We start from the raw sequence: 24,250 nt of genomic DNA on the forward strand, positions 1-24,250 counted from the left end.
CACTGCAGTGTGTCACCTTGATATTAGGTGTATATAGGTTTCGCAGGGAGGCCAGTGCAGCAGACAAACTGTCGGTGCTGCAGTTTACCCACATGGCCTGCAGAACGCTGGAGGACACACCTGTCTTCTTACTCAGACCCTGTAAGTGTGTGTGACAGAGGCGCAGGCAGAGAGATGCAGAGAGTTAAAAACTTTTTTCTGATGGAGAATTCGAATCGCCCCTCGGGATAACGCAGCAGAGTGCAGCTCACACACATAAAACAGTTCAATATTCACTGTTGGTGTTTATGTTTATGAGTAGTGCTAATGTGCGTGGGTGACAGTAGGAACCTGGGTTCACTCTTACTCATGTGTTTCCATGCAGCTAAACACAGTAAAGTATGGGACCTTGTTTATGTGAAGCTTTTGGGAATCATCAGTTACGCTCATAAACCTACTTAACAAGTTATATACATAGTATCACATTTCCTATTACCTTGAATATGTGAGCCTTGAGGATGTGGTGCCCCAGTTCCATAGTCTGCTGCCTGTTGAGCTTTCCCTCCTGTCTGGAGAACATGAATGCCAGGAGAGCGTGGCCGCTCCTGTGCGATTTACAAATCAGAAACAGGATACATTACCAAAAGTTCTAATCGAAGAAATCTACGGTGCCGTGAGAAAGCATTTGCCCCTTCCTGATTTGTTATTTTTTTGCATATTTATCCCACTTACATGTTTCAGATCATCAAACAAATTTTATTATAAGCAAAAATAACCCAAGGAAATACAAAATGCAATTTTTAAATGATTTTAAATTCAGCACTGTTCCAATTTTTCTCCATTTGTGGATAATGGCTCTCACTGTGGTTCACTGGAGTCCCAAAGCCTTAGAAACGACTTTGTAACCCGTTTCCAGACTGACAAGAGATCTGGGATTTTGTTTCTCAGCTATTTTGTGAGATTGTGGCATGGACATGTTGCTTTTTAAGATCTTTTAACCTGCTTCATTTTGTCATAAAGGTTCTATTTAAGTGATTTCTCGATTCAACAGGTCTTCCAGTAATCAGGCCTGGGTGTGGCTAGGGAAATTTAATTCAGTTTTCTACAAAATGTGGGTAATTACAGTTAATCCATGATTTAACAAATTACTTTTTCACATATGGTCAGGTAGGTTTGGATAGTTTTTTTTCCACTTAATAAAATAAATCATAATTTAAAAACTGCATTTTGTATTTACTCAGGTTGTCTGATAATAAAATTTGTTTCAAAATGCAAGTGTGACAAAAAAAGAAGTCAGGAAGGAGGCAATTAACTTTTCCATAGCTCTGTATTTTCTTTTATTTTAAACTGATTTATTATATATGAATCTTAAGAATCCTCTGCTGCACGACCTTTTTAGTCTCACCTGGGGTCACAGAGAAAATCGCTGCTTTCTCCATCAGCTCGCCAAACCAACCACTCTCTGAAGGAGGGATGACACAGCATCCGTGTGCCGTCTCTGCGTCTCACCTACGAACACAAATGGCAGTTACCTTTCTTAAACGATTCCCTTAGCGTCCATCCAGATCTTCTTAGATGTCACTGCATTTTATTCACACATTATTCAAAGCAGACAAAAGTTTGACTCATTACGGACGCCGTCACGCCACCATATCAAGAATCTTACCATGAACTCAGCCAGGCTGTCTAATCTCTGCTGGAAGTCCTTCCACTCCAGCTCCCCCTTGACACTGCCTGCGTTCAGTGCTCTGAACATTTGCTCATCAGCCAGTGGGTGCAGAGACGCCAGTGCCACATTTAGCACCGGAAGCACCCGCTCAAAGAGCTCTTTATCCGGAAAGCTCACACGACACATCAGCAGGTACACCTAACAGACAGCACATGCTGTTAATAATTTGCAGTGGATTTTCTTTACTTTACATTAAAATAATGAAACAATTTAAAAATATATAATCCGCCAACTCTGCTTGTGATCGCGTCAACACTGTTCGGCAAAATGTAGCTGGCAGGTAGCGCTTTGATGTGCTTTGGATGTTTGTGTGGTGGGTTTATGGTAAATATTAATCACATTATCAGGACCAACATAAACATCTTCTGCAAAGCTAGTCAGCATGACAGCTTCTATAATTCCGCAGTACTGGATTCGATGTCATCTTGCACCTTCAGAATATTAATAAGTCGGTCGGAGGATTGCACGCAACATCATGATGGTGAAAACACATGTAAGTGTGAGTCAAAGGAAAAATAAGCTAAAAGTACAGTGTATTTCAAGAGTTAATTATTATTATTGTTATTAGATTCATCGGGCACTCCAGTTGTTTCTGTGTATAACTGTCGCCATCCACTACCTTGGCCTGCGCATCCTTACCTCACATTTATGCTTCCTTTTTTGGCATCATCCAGTCTTTGTGTAATTGCATTTCTAAGTCATCCGTCACCTGAATTTACACCGACGATTATGTAACAATAAAATGTCATTTTACTTCAGTCACTGAGAGCTATTTTTGGCACTTTTTATGAAGTTTCAGCCTCCTGTCACTTTCTCATTTATTGATTTGAGCAGCGTGCGGGTACCGTTTCCTCTTCCTCCTGAAAAACATCCCTGAATGTTGTTGCCCGTGTACCTTAATTGTGTGTAGATTTTATGAAGAGTGATTATTACTTCAGCCTGGAGCGAGATGCCATTTCACGACAGACAGCTCACCAGGATGACTGATAACTGTTAAGTGCTAGACTGTGAACTCGCCCAAATGTGGAGGAGGAGAACATTTCCAACAATGCACTTCAGGTAAAATATGTCTTTTTAACTCTGGAAGATTAAAAAATTGCAAATTACCTCTTTATTGAACTGATAACTCAGTGACATGCACATTATTCCACATCTGTGGTTCACAACCTTTTCTGTCATGCATAATTTAACAAACTACACCAGCTGGAGTGACGGATGCTGGCTGATTCTACAGTGTCAGACTTTTTAGAGCCCTTTAAAGGGGAGAACATTTTCTAAAGATCCCAAATAATCCTGACACGGATTTAGCAAAGCAGACTGACCATAGACTGTATATGAAAGATGGAGCAATGACATCAAACATTGGTTAGTGAAATGTAGCTGTGAAGCCTTGAGATGAGCTTTTCTCCATCACCACCTTTGCAGTTGAAATCAGACTACACAATGCGTGTCATTAGCCAATGAGCTGAGTCATTAGTTCATTAGCTAATGACTTGCCATTTACAAGTCGTTAGGGAAAGAGGTGGACTCTGGTTCACCTTCATTTCTGACCATAATTTACATGATGAACTTCAGGATGACTTGATGCTAGCAACTGAGCCTCGATATCGTCAAGAAAGTGCAGCGGCTACTTTAGAGTCTGTTGGGGCTGTAGGGGACACCACCAACCAGTGATCATCACTGTTATCTTATTTATGACACCAACAGTTAAAAAAAAATAAAAATAATGAAATGTAAGCGGTCTTATTGTACCAATGGTAATTATGTGTCTTGGCTGTTCTATGCCCTCCAGATCCAAAAACCTACTCTATTAAAGTTAGACCTAAAGAGGATCAGCAGGAGTCAGCAGATCCAGGTGTGACCTAAGTGGTCAGGCCTCCACCACTGTCAGGGAAAATTCTGCACATTGCTGCTGCTGTAGTTTAAAGTTCGTCAGGTCCTTGGGGGCCCCCTCCCAACTGGCTTGGGGCCCCAAGCAGTTGCCTGCCTTGCCTGTTGTTCCATCAGCGCCCCTGGAAAAGTGTTTGCTATGGTCACAAATAGGCATAGGTACCAAACTGGCCCCGGGGCTAAATTATTAAAGACTGAAAAATCACTAAGCTCTGATGTTATTGCTGGTACTGCAGACATTTTGTTTGAGGCTCCGTGCAAGGGGCATCCTCACTCTTTGTGAAGATGGCAGAGAGAATTAAACACTCAAAGGTGTGTGATGTGTGGTTGCGCTTGGCTAGATTTGATTCTGACACTGCTCATGGCCACAAATCCAACAGGTCTTTTTCTTGTAAAAGCAAAAGCACGAGCAGTCCACTGAAACATTTAGCAGAAGTCCATCACACGCAGATGAAAAAATACAGTTTATGGTTTATCTGCCATTGCTTCAGGTATGTTATGCTAGCAGTCTGACGCACACAGATAAATATCTAAATGACTGGGTATCTCATCTAAAATATGAACACAGGTCACTTGGTTTGAAATAACTGACTGCTATGGGTGCGTGCTTTAAGTCTGAGATGGTCAAAACATCTGATTGTTGCTCCTAATTCCCAATCTCGGTTTCAGTGATTTGGAGGCTGCAGTCAAAGTAATATTACAGCACAGTAAATGTTGTCAGAAAAAGTGCTGAACATCTGTTCAAGGTGGAGGTTTTTAATTCTTGCATACTGCATATGCTAATATAGACTTCATTTGTTTTGGATGGATGGAATACATCAAATGTAATTTTTTCCGTTTTTTGAGCATCCTGGACAGATGATACCTGAGAAAATTATCTCTGATCTGATATCCTTTTAATTTTGTTATTAATTCAAAGTACCAAACCAGTACCACTAAAATCTAAACGATACCCATCCCAAGGAACCGAGGATTGTTTCTCGACAGATTTTTATACAAATGGAAGTCTTTTTGAAAAAAGGGTCAGCCCCTACAGACCATTAAGAAGTATGCCGGTCTAAGACACTTTCACTTCCACTCTATAGGACTTGCTGAGATAATCCTCCATGGTCACCAGACAGCTAGCTGGCTAGGTTTCCAGCAACAAGAAAAGCTTTTTGCACCCTGAGAGAAGCGAGCGATTTCATGACAGACTGCAAGACGGCCACCATCATATTAGAGTTTATATTAGTCTAAAGATAATGTTGAAGAGCGTATTCACCACAAACTGTACCCCTGTGTATGCACTGATAAGCTGTAAAGCAGAACTTTAAGAACAGCTAATGTTTATTTCCTATTTGATTTACAGGGAGATTTATCCATTACTTTAGGCTAATGTGAACTACTTCGGCGCACGCTTGGGCTATTTATGCTTGCCCAGTACTTTGCTGTTCTGCACTCTCACATTAGTAGAGCTTCCGGGTACCCTTCAGTAAGACATTTCAAACAATGCAGCACCAGCATTTTTAGAAATCAATGCTCTACATGTCTGACCTCTGACAGAGAGACAGGCACGACCAGGTAGTTTCCTCCCTTCAGTGCCAGATGGCCTTTGTGGAACAGATCCAGGGTCAGCTGAAGATAGAGGATGGAGCCGTGGCTCCGTGTTGACAGATGGCTGCTGAATTTGCTCAGGAGCAGAGGATCAGGGGCAGAACCTGTTGGTGTGGTGACATTAGCGGCAATCTGGGTGCTGCTGCTGACCCGGTGATGGATGTAGTCACTCAGGTCGGCTCCCAGATCGCTGCTGTCTGGCAGGATGTCCAGCGAAATACCAGAGAACGGAAGGAGCGTGGTGATATCCTGCAGGAGAAGAAACAGTTAAATTACTGCTGATATGCTGTAGCAAATGATACCACACGAAAGGCACAATTCAACAGTTAAAGAGCTGCAGTCTTAGGTGTATTAGCAAAGGACACATTTAAAGCACCAAAATCAGGACCCATTCCTCAGATGCTCTTGCCTCTGACTCACACAGAGCCATGGGATACAGTACAGTAAATACTGTGACAATGACTCAAGCTCCAACATTGCTCACAGGCATCTCTCAGATTCGCATTTCATCTCCTCGCTTGCCATCCTCAGCTGCTCAACACCGGCCAAAACCAGCTATGACTGATCAAAAAAAAAAAAAAAAAAGAAAAGAAAAAAAATCCATGTTATTGCAGCTCAGTTCCTCATTAACCATCACTGACATTTTGGTTCAACGACAAGCAGCGGACATGTGATCGCGGACAGTGCTTCACTTAACCCCTTCACAACACTTCACTGCGAAATATTCAGGTTGCCATACAAGAGCGAGCTCTTCCTGTGAAATGGCTGAAGTGGTAAAAAGAGAGGAGAATCATGATCCATGTAGGAAGTGTGGACACCGCAGGAGCAGAATTAACAGCGGTACTGTTCATCCCTAACTTTTGATATTTAATGCTCACTGACTTTCAGTGAATCATGAAGAAAATGACCCCGAATGTGTTTTGTGTATTCCCAAACACTAATCCAATTATGCAACCGACTGGCTGGCTGTCAAGCTCCAGACTCCCAGCAGACTCCCAGTAGTATTACCATCCATTCAAGGCATAATCCTCGCAGCATTTGGAGGCTTGGCTTTGGCATTGGACAGATGCGTCCGCTGTTTGGTGGGATTACCAACCGGATTGAGAAAATACATCAGACGGGAGAGACCGACCGTGCCAAACGTCACACTGTCTATACTAAACGCAGTGAAAGCACAACATCAAACTACACAGTGTGTACAGGGAGCAAACACAAAAGAAGCAGGATTTGGTAATACTTCTGTCATTTGCGTAGTGTGAGCCAAGGTGAAATCTAAAAAGTTAGTTCACCCAGAAAATAACTCACACTGCCAGATATATAAATAGTTCGATTTGCATAGGTTAGGAGATTTCTGCCTCTGTGCAATTTAAGTTAAAGAGTTCTCGCCTGATCAGTAACAAGTAAAACACACAACGCATCCTGCTACAAACGAGACACATGGAACTGTATTTGAAGTATTCAAAAATAAGTTTTAAATTATTCAAAAGCAACATCTGTTTTTCAGAAACAGCAGCTGTGATACTTCACAGTAAGATTTAGCAATTATACAGTACCTGGTAAATGTCTATAAATATACTTTCATACATGTTATCAGAAGTGCTCACGGAGTGATCAAGAAGGATGAAGCCTTTTTTCAGCTAAAGCTTGATGAATAGTGAGGTACACCCATTTAAATATTAATTAAACTGGTTCCAGTGGTGTCACCATAGATTGGATATTTTTTAAAAATGAATGTAGCCTCCAGGTTTGAAAAGTGAAGCCAAAGCAGATGTTCCTCATGCTGCATTATTTCTAATGGTCCACTTGCATAGTAAACTATGGGACAATTATGGTACTTGTCACTTTATTTATGATCTCAGAGTCTTATTAGAAACAGGATGATTGTTAATTGTGTAAATTGCAGTCTCTCTAGACCCTCTCATCCAAAGACACACACATATTATTCCACAAACTCGAGGCAATAAAAAAATAGAATAAGAAAATGAACAACCCAATATATATAATATATATGTATACATATAGCTATAGATATATTGCCTATTCATCTCAGCCACTGTGATACTCTTACAAAACTATTTTTATATGCATGATATCATCCTAATCACTGAGCGGGTGGGGCCAAGGAGAGAAACACAGATGTCTGATAGCCAGGCCCTGCCAAACTTTCTTGGCTTGTGGTCATTTATTACTGCCAGAGTATTGTTTTGAAGTAAGTCGTGAGTCACTAAACATTTAAGACCTCTGAGAATATTCTTGTTTAAAAAAAGAATTTCCCACTTTTTCCCCAGTATTTATCCTTCAAGCTTGCGTCCTCTACCACAGGCCTGGGAGCTTCAGGGTTCTGCGTAGTATCTTTGTTGTTCCTAGGACTGCGTTCTTTTGGGCAGAGATCTCGGATGTCGTTCCTGGGATCTCTAGAGCCTCTTGAACAGTTTAGGGGTCACTGTCCCGAGTGCTGGGACCACTGTTGCCTTCACCCTCCAAACTTCTCGAGCTCCTCTCTCAGCCCTCGGTACTTCTCAAGCTACTTATCTTGCTTCTTTCTGATGTTGCTTTCACTCGGTATAGCTACATCAATCACTACAACCGTCTTCCTCTGCTTGTCCATCGCTACTATATCCGGTTGGTTAACCGTCACCAGTTTGTCCGTCTTTATCTGGAAGTCCCACAGGATCTTAGCTCGGTCATTCTCGGCCACTCTAGGACGCGCATCCCATTTTTACTTTCCAGGCCATACTCGCCACAGATGTTCCTGCATACTATGCCGGCCACTTGATTATGGCATTCCATGTATACCCTGCCTGCTAGCATCTTGTACCCTGCTGATTTGTGCTGGATTGTCTCAGGGGCATCTTTGCACACCTGGGGTTTTGCCTGGTGTGGTAGACCCCAGCCTGATGACCTGCTCTACCTCCTGAGCTACAGCTACCCCACCTGAGATAAGTTGGAAAATGTGTGACATGTGCTGTGTTTCAGACATAAATATTCTCACTCACCACGAGGCCTGTCCTGACTGTGACCACCAACTTAAGCCAGTGGGGGAATTTGGGGATTATTTTGGTGATGAAGGTGGCTATGGTGTCCCCGTAGTCTGGCTTATGAAATTCAGCCTCATTTAGACTGTCAACCAAAATGATGTAGTCTTCTTCAGGTAGCCTCCGTTCTGATTACACACATAAAAAAGAGAGAGTAAATAATAAAACAGTGTCTATATCATTAACTTTGCAAAGGCCACAAAATACAAACTCTAAGAAAGACTTATGCCGCGTATGAAGAAGACTGGTGCATCCTGGTTTTGCAGCACAGGATATGCTGAGAAAATTACCACCTGCCTATGCTGATTATTTTGTACAGAAAGGGGTCAGAGGCCATTGTTGTTTATTAGCTTGAAACAGGACATATCCATCATATTTTGCATCACCTAAGCTGTCAAAAAAAAAAAAAAGATCTGCAAGGCTTTTAGGTCTAGTACACTCACATTCACACAAGTGCTCTCCATTTTTCCAACCTGGTTTATAGAGATGGAGCAGACAAAAAAAAAGAAATAAAGAAAATAAGAAAAACACTTCTCTACTCAGACTGGATGGAGGTCCCGGCCATAATAACACATCCATCTATCTGATTGACTGTATCACGAGAAACCCTAACCCTAACATTCAAAGCCTTTTCTAAGTATTTTGTGACCTTGGAACCCCAAATCACAAAGACAAAATAACATCCTCATGTAAATGACCAAGAATCAGTTACACACTCTACAGCGTTTCAAATCGTTGACCTTAACTAGGAAAAATCATCAATGAGCCCATCATGGAGTCATTAAGAGCCCACCCTGAAACGGAAGCTATTTTAATCTTAAAATGTCTTTTAATGTTTAAATCCCATTGATCTTGGAGTGTGTGCGTATGTGTGTAATTACCCTTGCGCAGGCTGGCTATGGGCTCTAGGACACCCTTTCGGAAGGCAGCAATGGGGTCTTGAACGCAGGAACGTAAGCTCAGCGTGTTTTGTAGGTGAGGCTCTTGTATTAGCAGCTCCCTGTATGGGGCGAGCTGTGGCGCTCTGGCCAGCAGGGCGGCGACACTGTGCACAAACTCCGGCACCAGGCACGTGTATGTGTTGTCGGCCTGACAGAAATGGTAGGCGACCACCTGGAAGGAGGGAGAAGCAGGTGAAAGTGACAAATGCTGCAATCTGTATCTGTTTATCTCACAAACAAGTAGAAGTGCACAGAGCCGAAACATGAGATGGAACCGTAGATGAAAGCTGGTTCTTGTTTTAATGAACAAATAAGTACTGTAAAAAAAAAAAGAAAAGTCTTCAGCTACCCCTCATTTCTTTATTATATCTTGCTAAATGCGCAATAGGTGCACTGATTTATTGAAATGTGCAGACATGGAATTATAGCTATCAGGGAAACTGGAGTTTTCCCTGATAGCTTGAAAGTCAATATTTGGCATGACCACCTTTATTCTTCAACATTGCCTGACATCTTAGGCTCACTCTTGCCATTTCTTTAAGTAGTCTTCAGGAATAGTTCTGGAGTATTCCTGAAGGAAATTCAAAGCTCTCTTATGAATTATTCTGCCTTTTGTTCTCTTCTCTGTCATGATCCCACACTGCTTTTAGAGTGTTGTGGTCTGAGCTCTGGGGAGGCCAATCCATGACTGACTGTGTCCCACTGTTTTTTGTTTTTGTTTTTTTGTTTGTTTGTTTTTATCCAGATATGCTTCTACTGAACCAAAAATGTCATGACGGAAAATGACTACACTCATTCCCGTTCTTGTGTAATTTGGCAAACCTCAGCCTTTTCTCCCAGAACTTTTCAAAAACATTACTCCAAAGAAAAACTTCACATCTCAACATTTTTGCACTATTAAAAACTTTCGAGCTCTCCTGGCCATTTTTGTCACCCCTGAGGCATCTCGTCAGTTTCTGTACACTATCTGTGCAATACGTATTCGTTGTGGGTTACTGGTTATATACTGTATTCAAAATTGGCTGAATGAGAAACAGAGAGCAGAAGTGGTTAATTTTTGCAAGAATAGAGCAAGAGCATATTTCCCCCATACAGATAAATAGAACAAGAGAGAGAAGACATAGAAACAGCAGTTTAACCCGGTCACCATGTCCTCACACCCTGCATGCTGTTATTGGCTGGGGGCTATACACCTGTGGCCCATAGGCTCCTCAGCCCAGAAACATCCATTACACAGAAAACTTTGAAGAAAAGACGAACACGCAAGCAGGGATTCATTTTGTATCTGTACTTAAAAATATATTCAATATAACTGTACCTACATTATTATTATCGTATAGTTCACACTTGTTCGCTTTGCTTATGTATGAAAACAAAGACGTGTATGTTAATTTATCATGCTATTCTGTTGCTCTTTATTAAATCATTGTATATAGTGAAATGTCAAAAACAGCTGTTCATAAACATTAAACAAATAAATAATAAAAACACATTTATTGCTCTTCTTCTTTGCAAGCTACATTTTCACTGTATGAGACCAAGTAATCAATTACAGGCACTATTAGTGTCACTGCTTGATGAACACTTATGTGCATGACAACATCCCCAGTGCCACTGCACTAAAGGTACTTTAGCAAAATGTGTTTACAAAGACCAACGTACACACAATGTCAACTGCTACACATAATTTAAATAATTTATACAAATTGTGAGTGTTATAAAAAAAAATCTTCAAAGCTATATAGATGTTGATAATCCTGGTACTCTAGGCAAGTTTCATCCAGATCGATATAGTAAGATGCTAAGTGTATAGTAAGATTATTACTTATGCATTTATTTATTCATATCTTGTATTTTGGTTAATTGCAATCATAAAAAGTCAATTCCTATGCAGAAAACAATAATCTTAAATATTTTGAAACTAAAGAAATAAACTGACTGTGGTGAATACGAGCCATGATCTGAAATTAAAACAAGTGTCTTTTCTTTGTGATTTCAGAACAAATGTATGTACATCTACCCTTCAGGCGCTTAAAGAGTCGAGTCTGCTGAGTGTGGGCAGCTATGTATGTACATCTATGATTTTCACTTTGACTGAAAAGTGGTGCACTTTTCTTTAAACTGTGTCAAAACTGACTGACTCGCAATTTGCGGGAAAGGGAACGACACTACAGCACAGATTCAGATGCAGTTCAGTGTATTCAGACTGTATTATCCGCTTATCTGCACAGGAAATCAAAAAATGCATCAAACAATATAAGTACACAATATAATGAAATATAAACACAAATAAATGTATCCAGAAATCCTAAAGGTGGCTGAGTTATGACATAGTTTCTCTAAAACACACTAAATACTGTAAAAAAAAAGAAGTATTCATTTTATCACTAATAATAAAGGTGTTTTTTTAAAAACAGCAGATATACGGTAACTGTTTTGCTGAAGCATAAACATGTGCAATCTTGTTAAGGCGCCAGTCTAGGCTATGAGTGGTTCACATATAATGCTATCAATGATTTTACTTTTGAGCAAACATCTTCACCATCACAAGTAGTCTGACTAGTTCCCATGGAAACTCTTATTGAGGCCAAGTTAGTAAATTTAGAAGCTTCCATGTCATCTATGTGATGCAGTCAGCAGCATGTTCTGCGTGTGTTCAAAAAAAACAGAGAGGAACAGTCTGACATTAAAATTTTGTGTCACAAATGTGCAGCTTCAAAGCTCTTTAAAAAACAAAAAAAACAATGCTGCTCTGTGTTTATTGCTTCGATGTTTTTTATGAAGGGCTGTTTTACAGTCATAGCTCTCCGTAGGACTGTTTGAGATGTTGCATTATATTACCATACTTACAAATCTAGTGACAAAAAAACAACAACAACAAGAAGAAAAAACAGGGCTACTAAAAGCACCATGACAAAATAATATATCTCTAAAGGCATCCCTGTGATGTAAATGTAATTTTCTCCTGCAGGTGAGTCACAGCAGTCTGCTCAGCAACAGGATAAATAGCTATAAGTGAGTGTGTTCTTCAGCTATATGTGTATGCAATCTCCTATCATTGTCAGGAGTGAACATCAGCCCTGAACATCAGAATGTTTTGTTTGGTGGATAACGTGTGGGTTCAAATTAATGTTATGACTATTTAAATGTATGGTTTTTGGCTTTTTGCCTTTACTGGATAGAGAGAATGAGATTAGGGGAACTAGGGGAGTAAAACTGTGCACATTTAAACTGGGTAAACTATAGGTCCCTCCAACATTAAAATTAGGTTGAAGTTCATACTTGGGGATGGCATCAAGCCAGTAGTTTTGGTGGTTCAAGTGTCAATGTGAACCTGTGTTCTTGCAGGTAGACGAAAAGACTGATACAAGTCTCAAACCTGTTTGCTGAATATGACACATTTGAGCTAATTTTGCTGAATTAATTAAAAAAAAAAAAACATATATTAACACATAAAAATCACAATTATGCAATGAATAACCAGTCTTATTCAGCGCTGTGGGGAGGCGGGAGCCTGTTCAAGCTGTCACAGTCGCACTACAACACCCTGGACTGGTTGGCGGTCTGCCATAGGGCTGTACAGTATAGCACATGAACCTGGTAAAGAAATGAACTGTGATGTGGATCATAGGTACCAGAGAGAGAAGGTGGCAGTTTTTGGGACAGTCACGCTATGCATTTCCCCCTTTTTCCCACTCTTTTATGCTTCAGCGACTTTATGGTTAGACAGTGGCATCAATCTTGTCATCCGACTCCCCCAGAGAGCAAAAATGCACACTCCTGGAGTGTGGAGCTATTGTTTTCAGGTTAGAATATGGACTATGAGGGAACATTTGTAACTGAGGATCTTCACACGTACAGAAGTACTAGAAGTGCATTCGTGTGTGTTTTGAGTTACCCTGGCAGCCAAGGATCTGACAGCCTCCTTCCTCAGTGGTGTGCTATCGCTTGTGCCTGAAACGGTGCCCTGGTTGGGATGGGAATCAGCCGGCTGCTTGGAGGCTGCTTTTCCCTGCCTATCCCCACCTGCACACCATGCAGAGCAACAACAACAACAACAACAAACTCTCAGGTGTAAGCAAAGAAATGTCACGAGCCTATAAAGAAACACAGTTAAACTGCTGCAATTCATTAGCGCATAAGCAAGACTGGAAACTCTGGCACTGAGCAAAGCCTGCATTTCTCTGAGCTCATGCTAACTAACTCTGTCTTAAAGCTAAATTAAAATGACAACATACAATGCAGATATGGATAAATAATGCAACGGTGCTGAAAAATGAATGCTACACTGCTTTTTTCTTTTACACTGCTCTGTTTCCTCAGCCTGTAATTTTAACAATGCTTCTTATTGTACAACAGAAAAAGCCTGAAATCAGTCAAAATGTGCATATATGGACATTTTTATATTGCAGGGAGTGCCATAGATTCAAAAACAATGTGCATGTCACAGTGTGTAACGCGCATTTATGTGCAAAATCTTTTTCTTTTTTCCTCTCCTCAGACAAAAGAGCCGTGCCACTCATGAAAGGAGGAAAACAACAACCTCACTCGCCTTACACAACTGCAATCAGCAGAGAAACCTCAGGGGAGAACTTGAAAGAAGTGTCTTTGACCTAGTTACCAACTCCTCAAAAAGTGATGTTTCCTTAAATTTCATACATATATATATATAATAAAAAAATGCACTTTTACTAGACTGTACTGGATACTGTATGAATTATCCTTGCGGATGCATACAAAAACAAATTACAGTGCTCTGAATTTCTTTAAAAAAAGGGAAGACTCTTACACTTAGGGGAGGAGCCGGGGCTGTGAGGGATGCTGGGACCTCCCAGTGATGTACGCATGCCGTGACAGCTGAGCGTCACCAGCCTCCAGATGATGGCGGTCTTGCCAGATCCTGCATTACCCACAATGACAGCGCCGCGTCCCTCACAGCTGCGTGTTTTTCTAAGGACCTCCTCCAGACGCGTGAAGAGCCAATCCCGGCCAACGAAAGGTGTTTCCGTGGTGATGCCGGGGACTTCAAATAGAAGCGGTTTTAGCATGATGTCAGCTTGTTTGAATGGTACCAATCGCCCTGGATAGAGAGAAAACAATCGAGGTAAGTAAGTAAGTATGTGAGAACTCATCACCCTATGTACAGTACTGTGCAAAAGTCTTGAGCCACAACTCATTTCTTTATGTGTTAGTGGGAAAATAGGAAACATATACACTGATTTATTTAAATGTGAAAACAGAAATAACAGAATTTATTAGGGAAAACAAGAGTTTGTACAATTCTAATGAGCTTAAAGTCTTGGTCTGGCCGCATTTATTTTTTAACACAGTCTGAACTCTTAGACAGTTTTCCTGTCATTTCTTTTAGTAGTCTTCAGGAATAGTTCACCAGGAATCTTGAAGGAAATTCAAAATTGTTCGCTGGATGTTGGCTTCATTTTTTTAAATTCTCGGCCAAGATGATCCCACAATGCTTCAATAATATTGAGGCCCAGGGTCTGGGAAGGATAATCCATGACTGATAGTGCTTAATTGTGTGTTTTTCTATTCAGGTATACTTTTACTGCATTGGGAGTGTGTTTGGGATCATTTATCATTACTGAAAAATGAAGTCATTGCCAATCAGATGCTTTCCATATTGTATTACATGATGGAGCAAAATCTAATGTCGCTTTTTATGTATTCATAATTCAATCAGTTTTGGTAAGAGCTCCAAGACCACTTACTGAAATGCATTCCCAAACAATGACAGAGCCTCTCTGCTGACCTCCTCCGTATATACTAACAACAATTTGAACCAAAAAAGTCAAATTCGATTTCCTCACTCCACCGGTCCAGTTCTTGTGTAATTTGGCAAACCTTCCACTGAGACCATGAGGCTGATGAGGCTTCAGTGAACAGTAGATGAATCAACTGAAGGTCCAGATGTATCTCTCAAGTCCTGTGTCATGTCTTTGGTGAATTTAGTTCTTTTTTTTAAGGTCATGATTTTCACATGCTTTTTAGCTGCCTTTAGGTGTTTTTGTTTTTTTTAGACTTGCCACCTCAACATGTTCAGTTTCTTCAGTTTTGTTAAGGACACACTTGCTTAGATATGCCGAGTTTTCAGAAGCTCTTTGTGAATCGCCTTGACGGTGCAAAAAACCACAAAAAACAAAACAAAACACTATTTTACACCTGTCAAACTGTTTTCATAGATTCAACAAAATGTGGACAAATGATGTGCTTTTGTGGTAACAAAGTGCCTAAAGATACAATTTTAAATTGTTTTTTGTTTTGCTAAGTTGTCTGTGAAAGCACTGGTTTATCTCAGCAGTTAGGTGCCTTTTATGCTTGAATGACTCATGGTTGAGTCTTAAGTGGCTTAGCAAACAAGAAACATTCCTCTGAAAATGGTCAGGTGCAAGGACTGTACTGAAAATGACTTAAAAAGCAGCCAATGTCCAAAGAGATCATTTAAAAGACCTTAAGGATGTTACAGGCAGTAACCCGGGGCGTTAAAGCCTGGTACAAATTTATTGTGTGCATCTAATTTTGCTCTTATCTACTTATATTTATTAATTTTATGCCTTAATGGGCTAGACTGCTCTGAGTGACAGGCTGGTGCTAGGCCTCAAGCCATCCCTGTGGTTAACTGAAGTCAGGGACATTTTCATTGTGTTTGTGGCGTTGGAGCGTATTTTGGGTAAATATTACAGCTATAATCTGACAAATAATATGAACTGCTTGTGGTTAAACATACTAAATAGACACCTAAGAAGTTGCTTGAAATATGATCATTACATTTCCAGGACTTTATTTACAAGTTACTTAGCAAACAGTGTGTCTTTAGTCTATTGAAGCACCTTGTTAAATTGGCTAGCATTACTTGATGACTCCACTCTCCTCGTTCTCTAAATATGGCCACTCCTGGTTTCAAAAGCCACAACCCAGTTGTATGCAGTAGCAGTCTATGGTGGCTACATGCTGCATGCAGTTGTACTTGCTCACAAAATACCTTTGGAGTCATCACTTGTGCGTCCAGATGTGTTGTGTTTGCGGACAGAGCCTCTGTGCCCAGTAGCCCTTTGACTGTCCAGATAACCCAAATCCTCTAGTCGAGTGGAGCTTGTTGCTGTAAAGAGAGAATGGGAGGCGGATGAATTCAGCGAGAGAAAGAGAGATCCAGTAAAGATGCACATGCATACTGCAGAAACTCCAGTCAATTACTGTATCCATGGAGACAGGAAATATAAACAATTTTTGCTGTTAATGATACGTGCTCAGTGACCTTGAGGAGATAAGAGAGAAGAGAAGAAAACAGCTCTTCTCACATCCTGTAATATCAAGCTGACATGAGTCTGAAATGACCAAATGTTTCATAGTGTCTCACGCGTCAGGACACCAAATTTGTGATAATCAGTAGAAACACGTCGCCGGCTGTAATGCAAAAATGTATCAGCTGTCAATAACAGGATTACACGCATTCCTCTAATGACCAAATAAGCCACATAAAAGCCAACATGACACATACAATTGAGAACGTGTTGTACCGAAGGGCAAATAACAAAACAGATAGAGTTCTTTACTCCTACATTCACCTATCCATCCACCTACTCACACCACTGAGTTGACAGGTCAGCCAGGCATCTGCAGTTTCTGAGAAATTTAGTCTTTAGTCCACTGTGAAACACAAGAAAGTATGCGCTTTGCAGTTCCTTAAATTTGGTTTCCCACATAAACAGTGTATTTGTGATACATCACTATTCATTATTAACAGAGAAACAAGAGAAATAGAAGACCTAGCACACTGTAATGCAATCTGACACAACAGTCCATTAATAAATAGTACCTCTTGTTGTCAGTGAAGCAGTTCTGTTCGAGAGCTGCCAAATGAACTCGACTGCAAGTCACAACCGAGTTCATTAAGCAGCTTGAGGGTTTCTGATGGATTTAAGGAGAGAATAATTCTTAACATCCCTACACGTTTCAGTCCAGCAGCAGAAAACCAGTCGACACACAAGCAAAATATATATATGTTCATATGAGATGTTTTCGCTGGTAGTGCCTGCATATACTACCTTGCATATGCACACAGCTGCAGACATCAGGGACTTTGACTTGTTCTAATTATGCTACTTTTTGGTCCACTTGGAGGAAGTTTGGAGGAAGCATGCCCTTACAGTGCAGTGTCTGCATGAACATAAGCACACAGATTTACATAAATCACCTGAATATGACATTTGCATTACTTGGACTGTGAAAGACCCTTGCATCCTTTAAGTGTAAGAGTGAGGGTCTCTTACAGTACAAGAACTGTTGGAGACCCTCACAAAGGATGATTAATCTCATGAAAAATAAAGTCACTTGGAGTGGATTCTGCAATTAAAGCAAAAAACAGAACAACAAAATCTGTCTCGCATCTCAAAAAACAATACTAACGTATTCGAGTGCCAGCAAAAGCAAATAGTTATTAGCGTCTGCTGTCCTGTCCCTGCAAATAATTTCACTTTCAAACTACATCTAGGCAAGTAAGCGTTTCACATACTTGAAAATATTTTATCCTTATAAATTGCAAAACTTAATAATTAATTGCACATTTCTGTAACTCACTTAATGTTGCTTAATTAAAAAAATAATTAAAATAGTGCAGTGTAAAGCCTGGTTTTTGTCTGTTTTTAGAGCAGCTGGAGAGAAAAAAGGGAAGAATCTGTTCCAGCCTAATCTCGAGCTCTTCCTAGTTCTATTTTTCACTTTTAACATCAGGCCGTTTAATCCAAGTGGCTGACAAATCCAGACAGGAAATCAACTAGATTACAGCCACTGCAGGCATAAGTGCTTGTGCTCGACCTTTGCCTTCTTCCAATATTGTTTCTATGCAGTATTTTTTTTTGCTCCTATTTATATTATTGGTTTGTCTGCTATTGGAGGAATAAATAGCATATATATTTTATGGCTTTGGAAATGAATCCATTGTTATTTTAAGAGTTTATTTTCAATGAGTAGCAGACGGGTTCATGTCATTCATTCATTGCTCTTTGTTATTGGCAAATAAAAAAAAAATCCTCTGTAAAATCTGAAAATCTGGCATTACTGCTGTCTCTAATCCCTTTGGAGAGGGATAAAAAAAAAAAGGCTCAAGTCACGTTGCACACTGTACACAGACCAATAAATTAGGCAGTGGGCAAGACAGTGACTTCCTATAATCGTGTAATAACATTAAATGAAATCACTGGTAATCTCAGAGCATGTGAGAAAGCATATCAGCATAGATCTGCACTGTTATGGGCTGACAGGCTTTAAAGCAGAAGTTTTAATCACATCCTGAAGATCCTGGCTGCAGTATTCTTCAACACAACCAATCAAAAACTTCTCTACACTCAGACATGGGCCACACAATGTAAAATATATTTGCATCTTGCATTACTGCATGTCATTCTGCCGCACCATCGCTCGCTTTGCTTTCTGTGGAACAGCGAGAAAGACACACTGAACTTGCTTCTTTGAAAATACTCCAGTAGATACAGCTCACACTTGGCTGATCAGATCCCTTTCTGACACGTTTACTATCTCTACATGTGTCCATCAGCCTGCAGCAGCAGAGTGAGCGAGCGAGTGTGGGTGAAAGCTGCCGAGGCCTGTTGATATTCTAATTTACAGGCTCATCAAAAACACATATAACCTGTTCTTTGGACTCCCTAGTAAACAATGATGGGCTTTCTGGATCAACAAATATCAATCGCGGTGTGAACTCTGCATTTAGGATAAAAGAAAGTTGTGTGGGGGATGAGCCGTTAATATACTGTGAAAGAGTACAGCATGAGATATTTCAGAAGTGGGAGGGAGCTTTCAGGACAAAGAACATGCATAAAATGACTGTAAATATCAAGCAAGAACACAAGTGGCGAAAACTGAGGATTGAAAGAACATCCACAGCAAGAGGATGGAGCACAGTCTGCAGCAAAACAGTGTGAAGGAGGTGTGGGAGTGGGATGAGAAAGACTGCTGGCTAAAGACAACCAGGCCAAATGGCTGAGGGGACACAGTTAAAGAGTTAAAACATGTTTTTCAGCCAGTTTGACACAGAGACTCTTGGACAGTTTGACAGGTCAACCCATCTCACACTCACTGACCATCTATATGTTCCCTGTTGATGAAAGTCTAGCTGATTACCCCATAGCCCCCGTTGATCCTTCATCACTTTAAAGGTCAAGCCTCCAGTATCCCTGATGGCATTACTTACACAATTTAATCACAAGCAGCTCATTAGAACCCATTTAAAAGCCTTTTCAACCCTAAAGGTATCGATACTCTTAATTGCTTTCTGGCAGAAAATAAAATAAATCTGTGAAGAAAATATCATGCCAGGTTTAAATTATTTTCACAGGATTTTTCTCTGATATCAAGTTTGTCAGCCAATTATGAAGTCACAAATTCTTGATGTAACTTGGCCATGGACATGACAAACTTAAGACTGATATTTCAATTCAAATTACTTTCATTTATATAGCGCCAAATCACAGCAGCAGTCGCCTCAAGGTGCTTTATCTTGTAAGGTAAAGACCCCTACAATAATAATAATAAAAAAAACCAACAAAAAACAACAACAACAATCAGATGAGCAAGCACTTGGCGAAAGTAGGAAGGAAAAACTCCCTTTTAACAGGAAGAAGCCTCCAGCAGAACCAGGCTCAGGGAGGGGCGGCCATTTGCTGTGACTTGGAAGATAGCCAGAGATGAATAATAACAACTATTCATTAAATGCAAAGACATGGATAAACACATGTGTAAATCTGAATGACATGCAGGCGATCCTTAGCTGCTGCCTTTCATGACCTGAGTGATGGAGGAGGAAGAGCAGGAGGGTGTTGTGAAGGAATGACATCAGGAAATATGCACACATACAGTGGTACCAAGGCAGCGACACCCATTTTTGGTCCAACCGCCCAAGATCTACAGCTGGGACATGGTTAGATCATCAGAATCATCATCATCATCATCATCATCATCATCATCATCATCATTTATTTATATAGCACTTTAAAAACACACCTGGTAGACCAAAGTGCTGTACAATACTAATATGCACATAGTGATAAAAAACAGACATAGCAATAACAATAACAAAAAAATCAATCAGTTACCCACAGAGTTAAAAGCCAGGGAATAAAAATAGGTTTTTAATAAAGACTTAAAAAAGAATGACTGAACACAGCCAAGCCAGCTGTTTTCCTTTGTTTTTTCAGTTTTTTTAATGTTGTTTATTAACAGTAACTAAAGCAGACTACTAGCACCTCTGAACCTCTCTAATTGAAAATGTAAATGGGTCATTCTATGTGTGTTCGCCAAATGCCTCCCAAGGTATCTTACAGATTTTCCTGGAAAAAAACATCCAGGGTAAAGATGCACATGGTAGTAGTTTTTAAGAAAAGATTTCAGGTCCCTCCTCTCATTAGTTTTCTCAATTTCAAGAGATGAAGGCAGAGCTGGTTTTAGATGTCTTTTTTTTCAGGGGCTATTTGAAAAATTCCATTATCTGGAAAACTGCTTCAGTTAGGTCCTTCAAATCTTTTAGGTACTGTGGCTCTGTGAATATGGACTCTCATGAGTGCAGCTGAAGTTAACACAGAATGATGGATGCTTGAAGTCCCTAAAATATCTGGATAAAATATTTGGATCTCTGATCTCTGAGAGATGATTTGGAGGTCTGTAGGAAGTCCAGTTTTGCAGGTAGGGGACTGATACTTTATATACGGGTTCTCATATACAAGCAACATAACATTCTTTAAAACGGTTCAAATCAGGTTACCGGTTTCACTGATATTAAAGCTTGAATACTTGAAAAAAACCCAACACATTTTCATCCAACTTCAGTGTGATATTCCCCAGGTATGACACCATGTACCAAATTCAAATTCAGCTTCTTAGAAAGACCAAGTTTCTGTTAATGTTAAATCCAAAATCTGTTACGGCATTCTCTCTCATTTTCCCAATATGAATTTTTGAAACAGTCATATTTAAGTAAAGATTGTTTCAGAGGCAGAGCATGAAGTCTGAATCCAATTTATGGACCCTCACTGCCCAGCAAGACAAGACTTTTATGAACAGGAAGGGAAGAAGTGTGCTGGGTGCCGTTGCAAAGCACGATCTATTTCATAAAATGTAAATGTTAAATGTAAAAAAAAAAAAAAAGCCATTTTATAGTGAGTCATGTGCTCGACTATATCTTGGTGAAGACCATCATCTAACCCATAATACAAAAGTGAACTGTTATTTTTACACTCTTTTTTAGATAAATTACACAAACATCATATAACGTTTTTTGTTTGTTTGTTTGTTTGTTTGCCAGATTAAGAGTTTTATCAATTCCCCCCAAAAATAATTGTGTGAATATTTGTTTTTTTTTCTCAACAAAAATAACAGGTGAAAAAAAAAAATGATCTGGAGTTTTAATATCATTCTAAGAGGCCGATTTAAACACGTTTTGCAATCAGACCTTGATTCTTTTCCAAATTTGTAAAAACGTGCCCAGCTAACAAACCTGACCCAGAACCACAGGCAAATGTACTCTTCAGTACCACCCATGGCAAGGAGGGGGGAAGGGAAGGAAGGAAACTTAGAAATTTACACAGTCAGAGAGGATTTAGTATGGTGCTGAAAACGATCAACCTCAAGTATGAACCACGATGCTGTAAATAGTCTCACTTTTGAAAGAGCCACACAAGCTGTTTCTCCTTGTTTCCACTCTTTTGGCCAAACTAAGCTAACTGCCTGCTCACTGCAACATTAAGCAAAAGCTACCAGGCTGCATATTAGAAAGCTCAGCAGAGAGGCAGTGCGCTGGCAGAAGAAAAAGTCTTTAAAGTGGGGATCTGGATCACTCTCCAAAAAAAGAAAAAAAACGACAGTAAAGTAAGGCACTATCCTCAGCACAGGATGTACTCTCCTAGTATCCCTCCAGCTTCAGAAGACGTCCTACTGTTCTGTTATCGTAACCATGATGCTCCAGTATCCTTGTTAGCCAGTAGTATTAATCTCTCATATAACAAAGAACTCTAATACGCTGCCACTAAAGCATCTTCAACCACATTTAAAAGCGTGGACTACGTGTTAAGAAGAGACAGGTACCTGGGAAATTTACTGAAGGCACAAGTAGTTGATGCAGCTAATTCATTCATACATCTTTAGTGTCCGATATTGCAACAAAAAAGCAAACTACTTTAGCGCTGCCCACCAAAATGGCGGCAGTTTTAGTCCACCAGAAGATTAATGAAGCAGCCAACTCTTATTGAATCTAGCCTGCACTCCTGCTTCTTAGAATCAGCATTTTTCTTAGTAATGTGTGAGAAGTTACTCCATTCATCCATTCTGCAAATTCTCTCTGGGATCACATTAATAGGAACAGATAGATGGTCACAAATGGTGATAAAGTTTAGCTCTGGTTTGGACTTTAAATTATGTATGGGCTAATTGCACAATTAAACATTAGCATCTGCACTGGGATAGATCTGATTATATACGCCCAGACTGTAATCTACATATTCTTTTCATTTCTTTGCTACGTGATGCTCTGCTGCTACTAAATCTTGCTGCTTTGCATACATTAATGGATGGACCTCATATTCATTACACACAATGCATCTTACATTTTTTGTAGCTTCTATCAGTCGTGCACTACTATCCATTAACTTTATCATCATGTCTGAATGAGCAGAAATCACAGAGGTCAGGTCAGACCTAGCAGCATTTAGATATCACTTTCAGTGGTGCACAGGCCAGACGTGCATGGGCACAGGAAAGATACAATTTCTGTTTTTGTCTACAGATGTCTCTTGTGTTTGTGAGTTACTCAGCTTTTTTTTAAGCATGAATGATTTGGAGACTGAACAAATTTCAAACTTTTGACATAAGACTCCCACTTACGCTGCTGAAAACTAATCAAACTACAGGACAAGACCCAAAGCTGCTCCTTAGGTCCACATTTCAGTACTAACACGGCTCCATAAACTTCAGAGAGTCTAAAACAGACAGTTTGCATGTGTTCACTTGCCAGGGTTACACAATGAGACCTCTCTAAAAATCACAAATGCATATTGACTTGCCTCACACACACACACACACTTCTCTACAGTTTCACAGAATAGATGTTTACAGTAAACTCTGTGTTGCGATGAGAACAGATTTATAACCAGCTGTGGATATAAACCAACTCACGATCTAAAGTTTGATGCTTCTAGCTGTTTTCTAGGAGTCTCTCGTCTGAAATGATGGACCTTCAACAGCATAAGACAGCAAGATCCATGTAAAATGAAAGAGAGCTGCACGCATTTATGCGCCTGCTACAACACTGGCAACTTTGTTAATTTCTAAAGCTATTATGCTACTTCAAATCTACACATTCTCCAGCTACTTTTTTAGGTACACCTGTTCAACTGCTTGTTTAGCCACAAATCTAATTAGCCAATCACATAGCAGCAAGTCGGGGCATGTAATCACGTAGATGTGGTCAAGATGACCTGCTGAAGTTTAAACTGACCATGAGAATGAGTAGGAAAAGTGATTTAAGTGCCTCAAAATGTGGCATTGCTGTTGGTCTGAGTATTTCAGAATCTGCTGATCTATTTGGATTTTATTCTCTAGGATTTACACTGGTTTACAGCAGCAGTTCTCTGAGCAAAAGTGTCCTGTTTATCTCAGAGGTAATGGCAGAATCACCTTCACAGTAACCCAAATACCTACTTGTTACAACCAAGGTATGCAGAAGAGTATATCTTAATGCACAACACGTCAGCCACACCAGGTGCTACTCTGGTCAGCTAAGAACAGAACTGAGGCTACAACTTTATTTATATAGAGGGAAAGCAAACCAACAGTAATCTCAAGGTGCTTTTGATTGTAATGTAAAGACTCTACAATAACAGAGAGAACTAACGTCACACAGATTCACCAAAACTGGACAATAGAAGATTACAAAAATGGTGCGTGGTGTGGGAGATATTTTCCTGACACACTTAGTACCGTCCTTCAGCACCACAGCCTATCTGAGTGTTGTTGCCGAGCATGTTCATCCCTTTATGACCGTAGTGTGCCCATCTTCTGATGGC

General features: G+C 40.1%; 1 protein-coding gene across 1 annotated transcript in view; it reads right to left on the bottom strand.

The window, feature by feature from the left end:
- Nucleotides 1-24,250, bottom strand: part of LOC100694597 (protein TANC1) — a 46,470-nt gene that overhangs the window by 10,593 nt on the left and 11,627 nt on the right. The window contains exons 8-17 of the mRNA XM_003445789.5: nucleotides 16,165-16,281; nucleotides 13,957-14,247; nucleotides 13,066-13,193; nucleotides 9,108-9,339; nucleotides 8,188-8,354; nucleotides 5,132-5,440; nucleotides 1,646-1,846; nucleotides 1,385-1,488; nucleotides 476-584; nucleotides 17-139 (exon numbers count right to left, since the gene is read on the bottom strand). Coding sequence (XP_003445837.2) covers nucleotides 17-139; nucleotides 476-584; nucleotides 1,385-1,488; nucleotides 1,646-1,846; nucleotides 5,132-5,440; nucleotides 8,188-8,354; nucleotides 9,108-9,339; nucleotides 13,066-13,193; nucleotides 13,957-14,247; nucleotides 16,165-16,281 — 1,781 coding nt within the window. The remainder of the gene's footprint in view (nucleotides 1-16; nucleotides 140-475; nucleotides 585-1,384; nucleotides 1,489-1,645; nucleotides 1,847-5,131; nucleotides 5,441-8,187; nucleotides 8,355-9,107; nucleotides 9,340-13,065; nucleotides 13,194-13,956; nucleotides 14,248-16,164; nucleotides 16,282-24,250) is intronic.

This window comes from Oreochromis niloticus, linkage group LG1, assembly GCF_001858045.2.
Source record: "Oreochromis niloticus isolate F11D_XX linkage group LG1, O_niloticus_UMD_NMBU, whole genome shotgun sequence".
In the NCBI taxonomy this organism is placed as follows: domain Eukaryota; kingdom Metazoa; phylum Chordata; class Actinopteri; order Cichliformes; family Cichlidae; genus Oreochromis; species Oreochromis niloticus.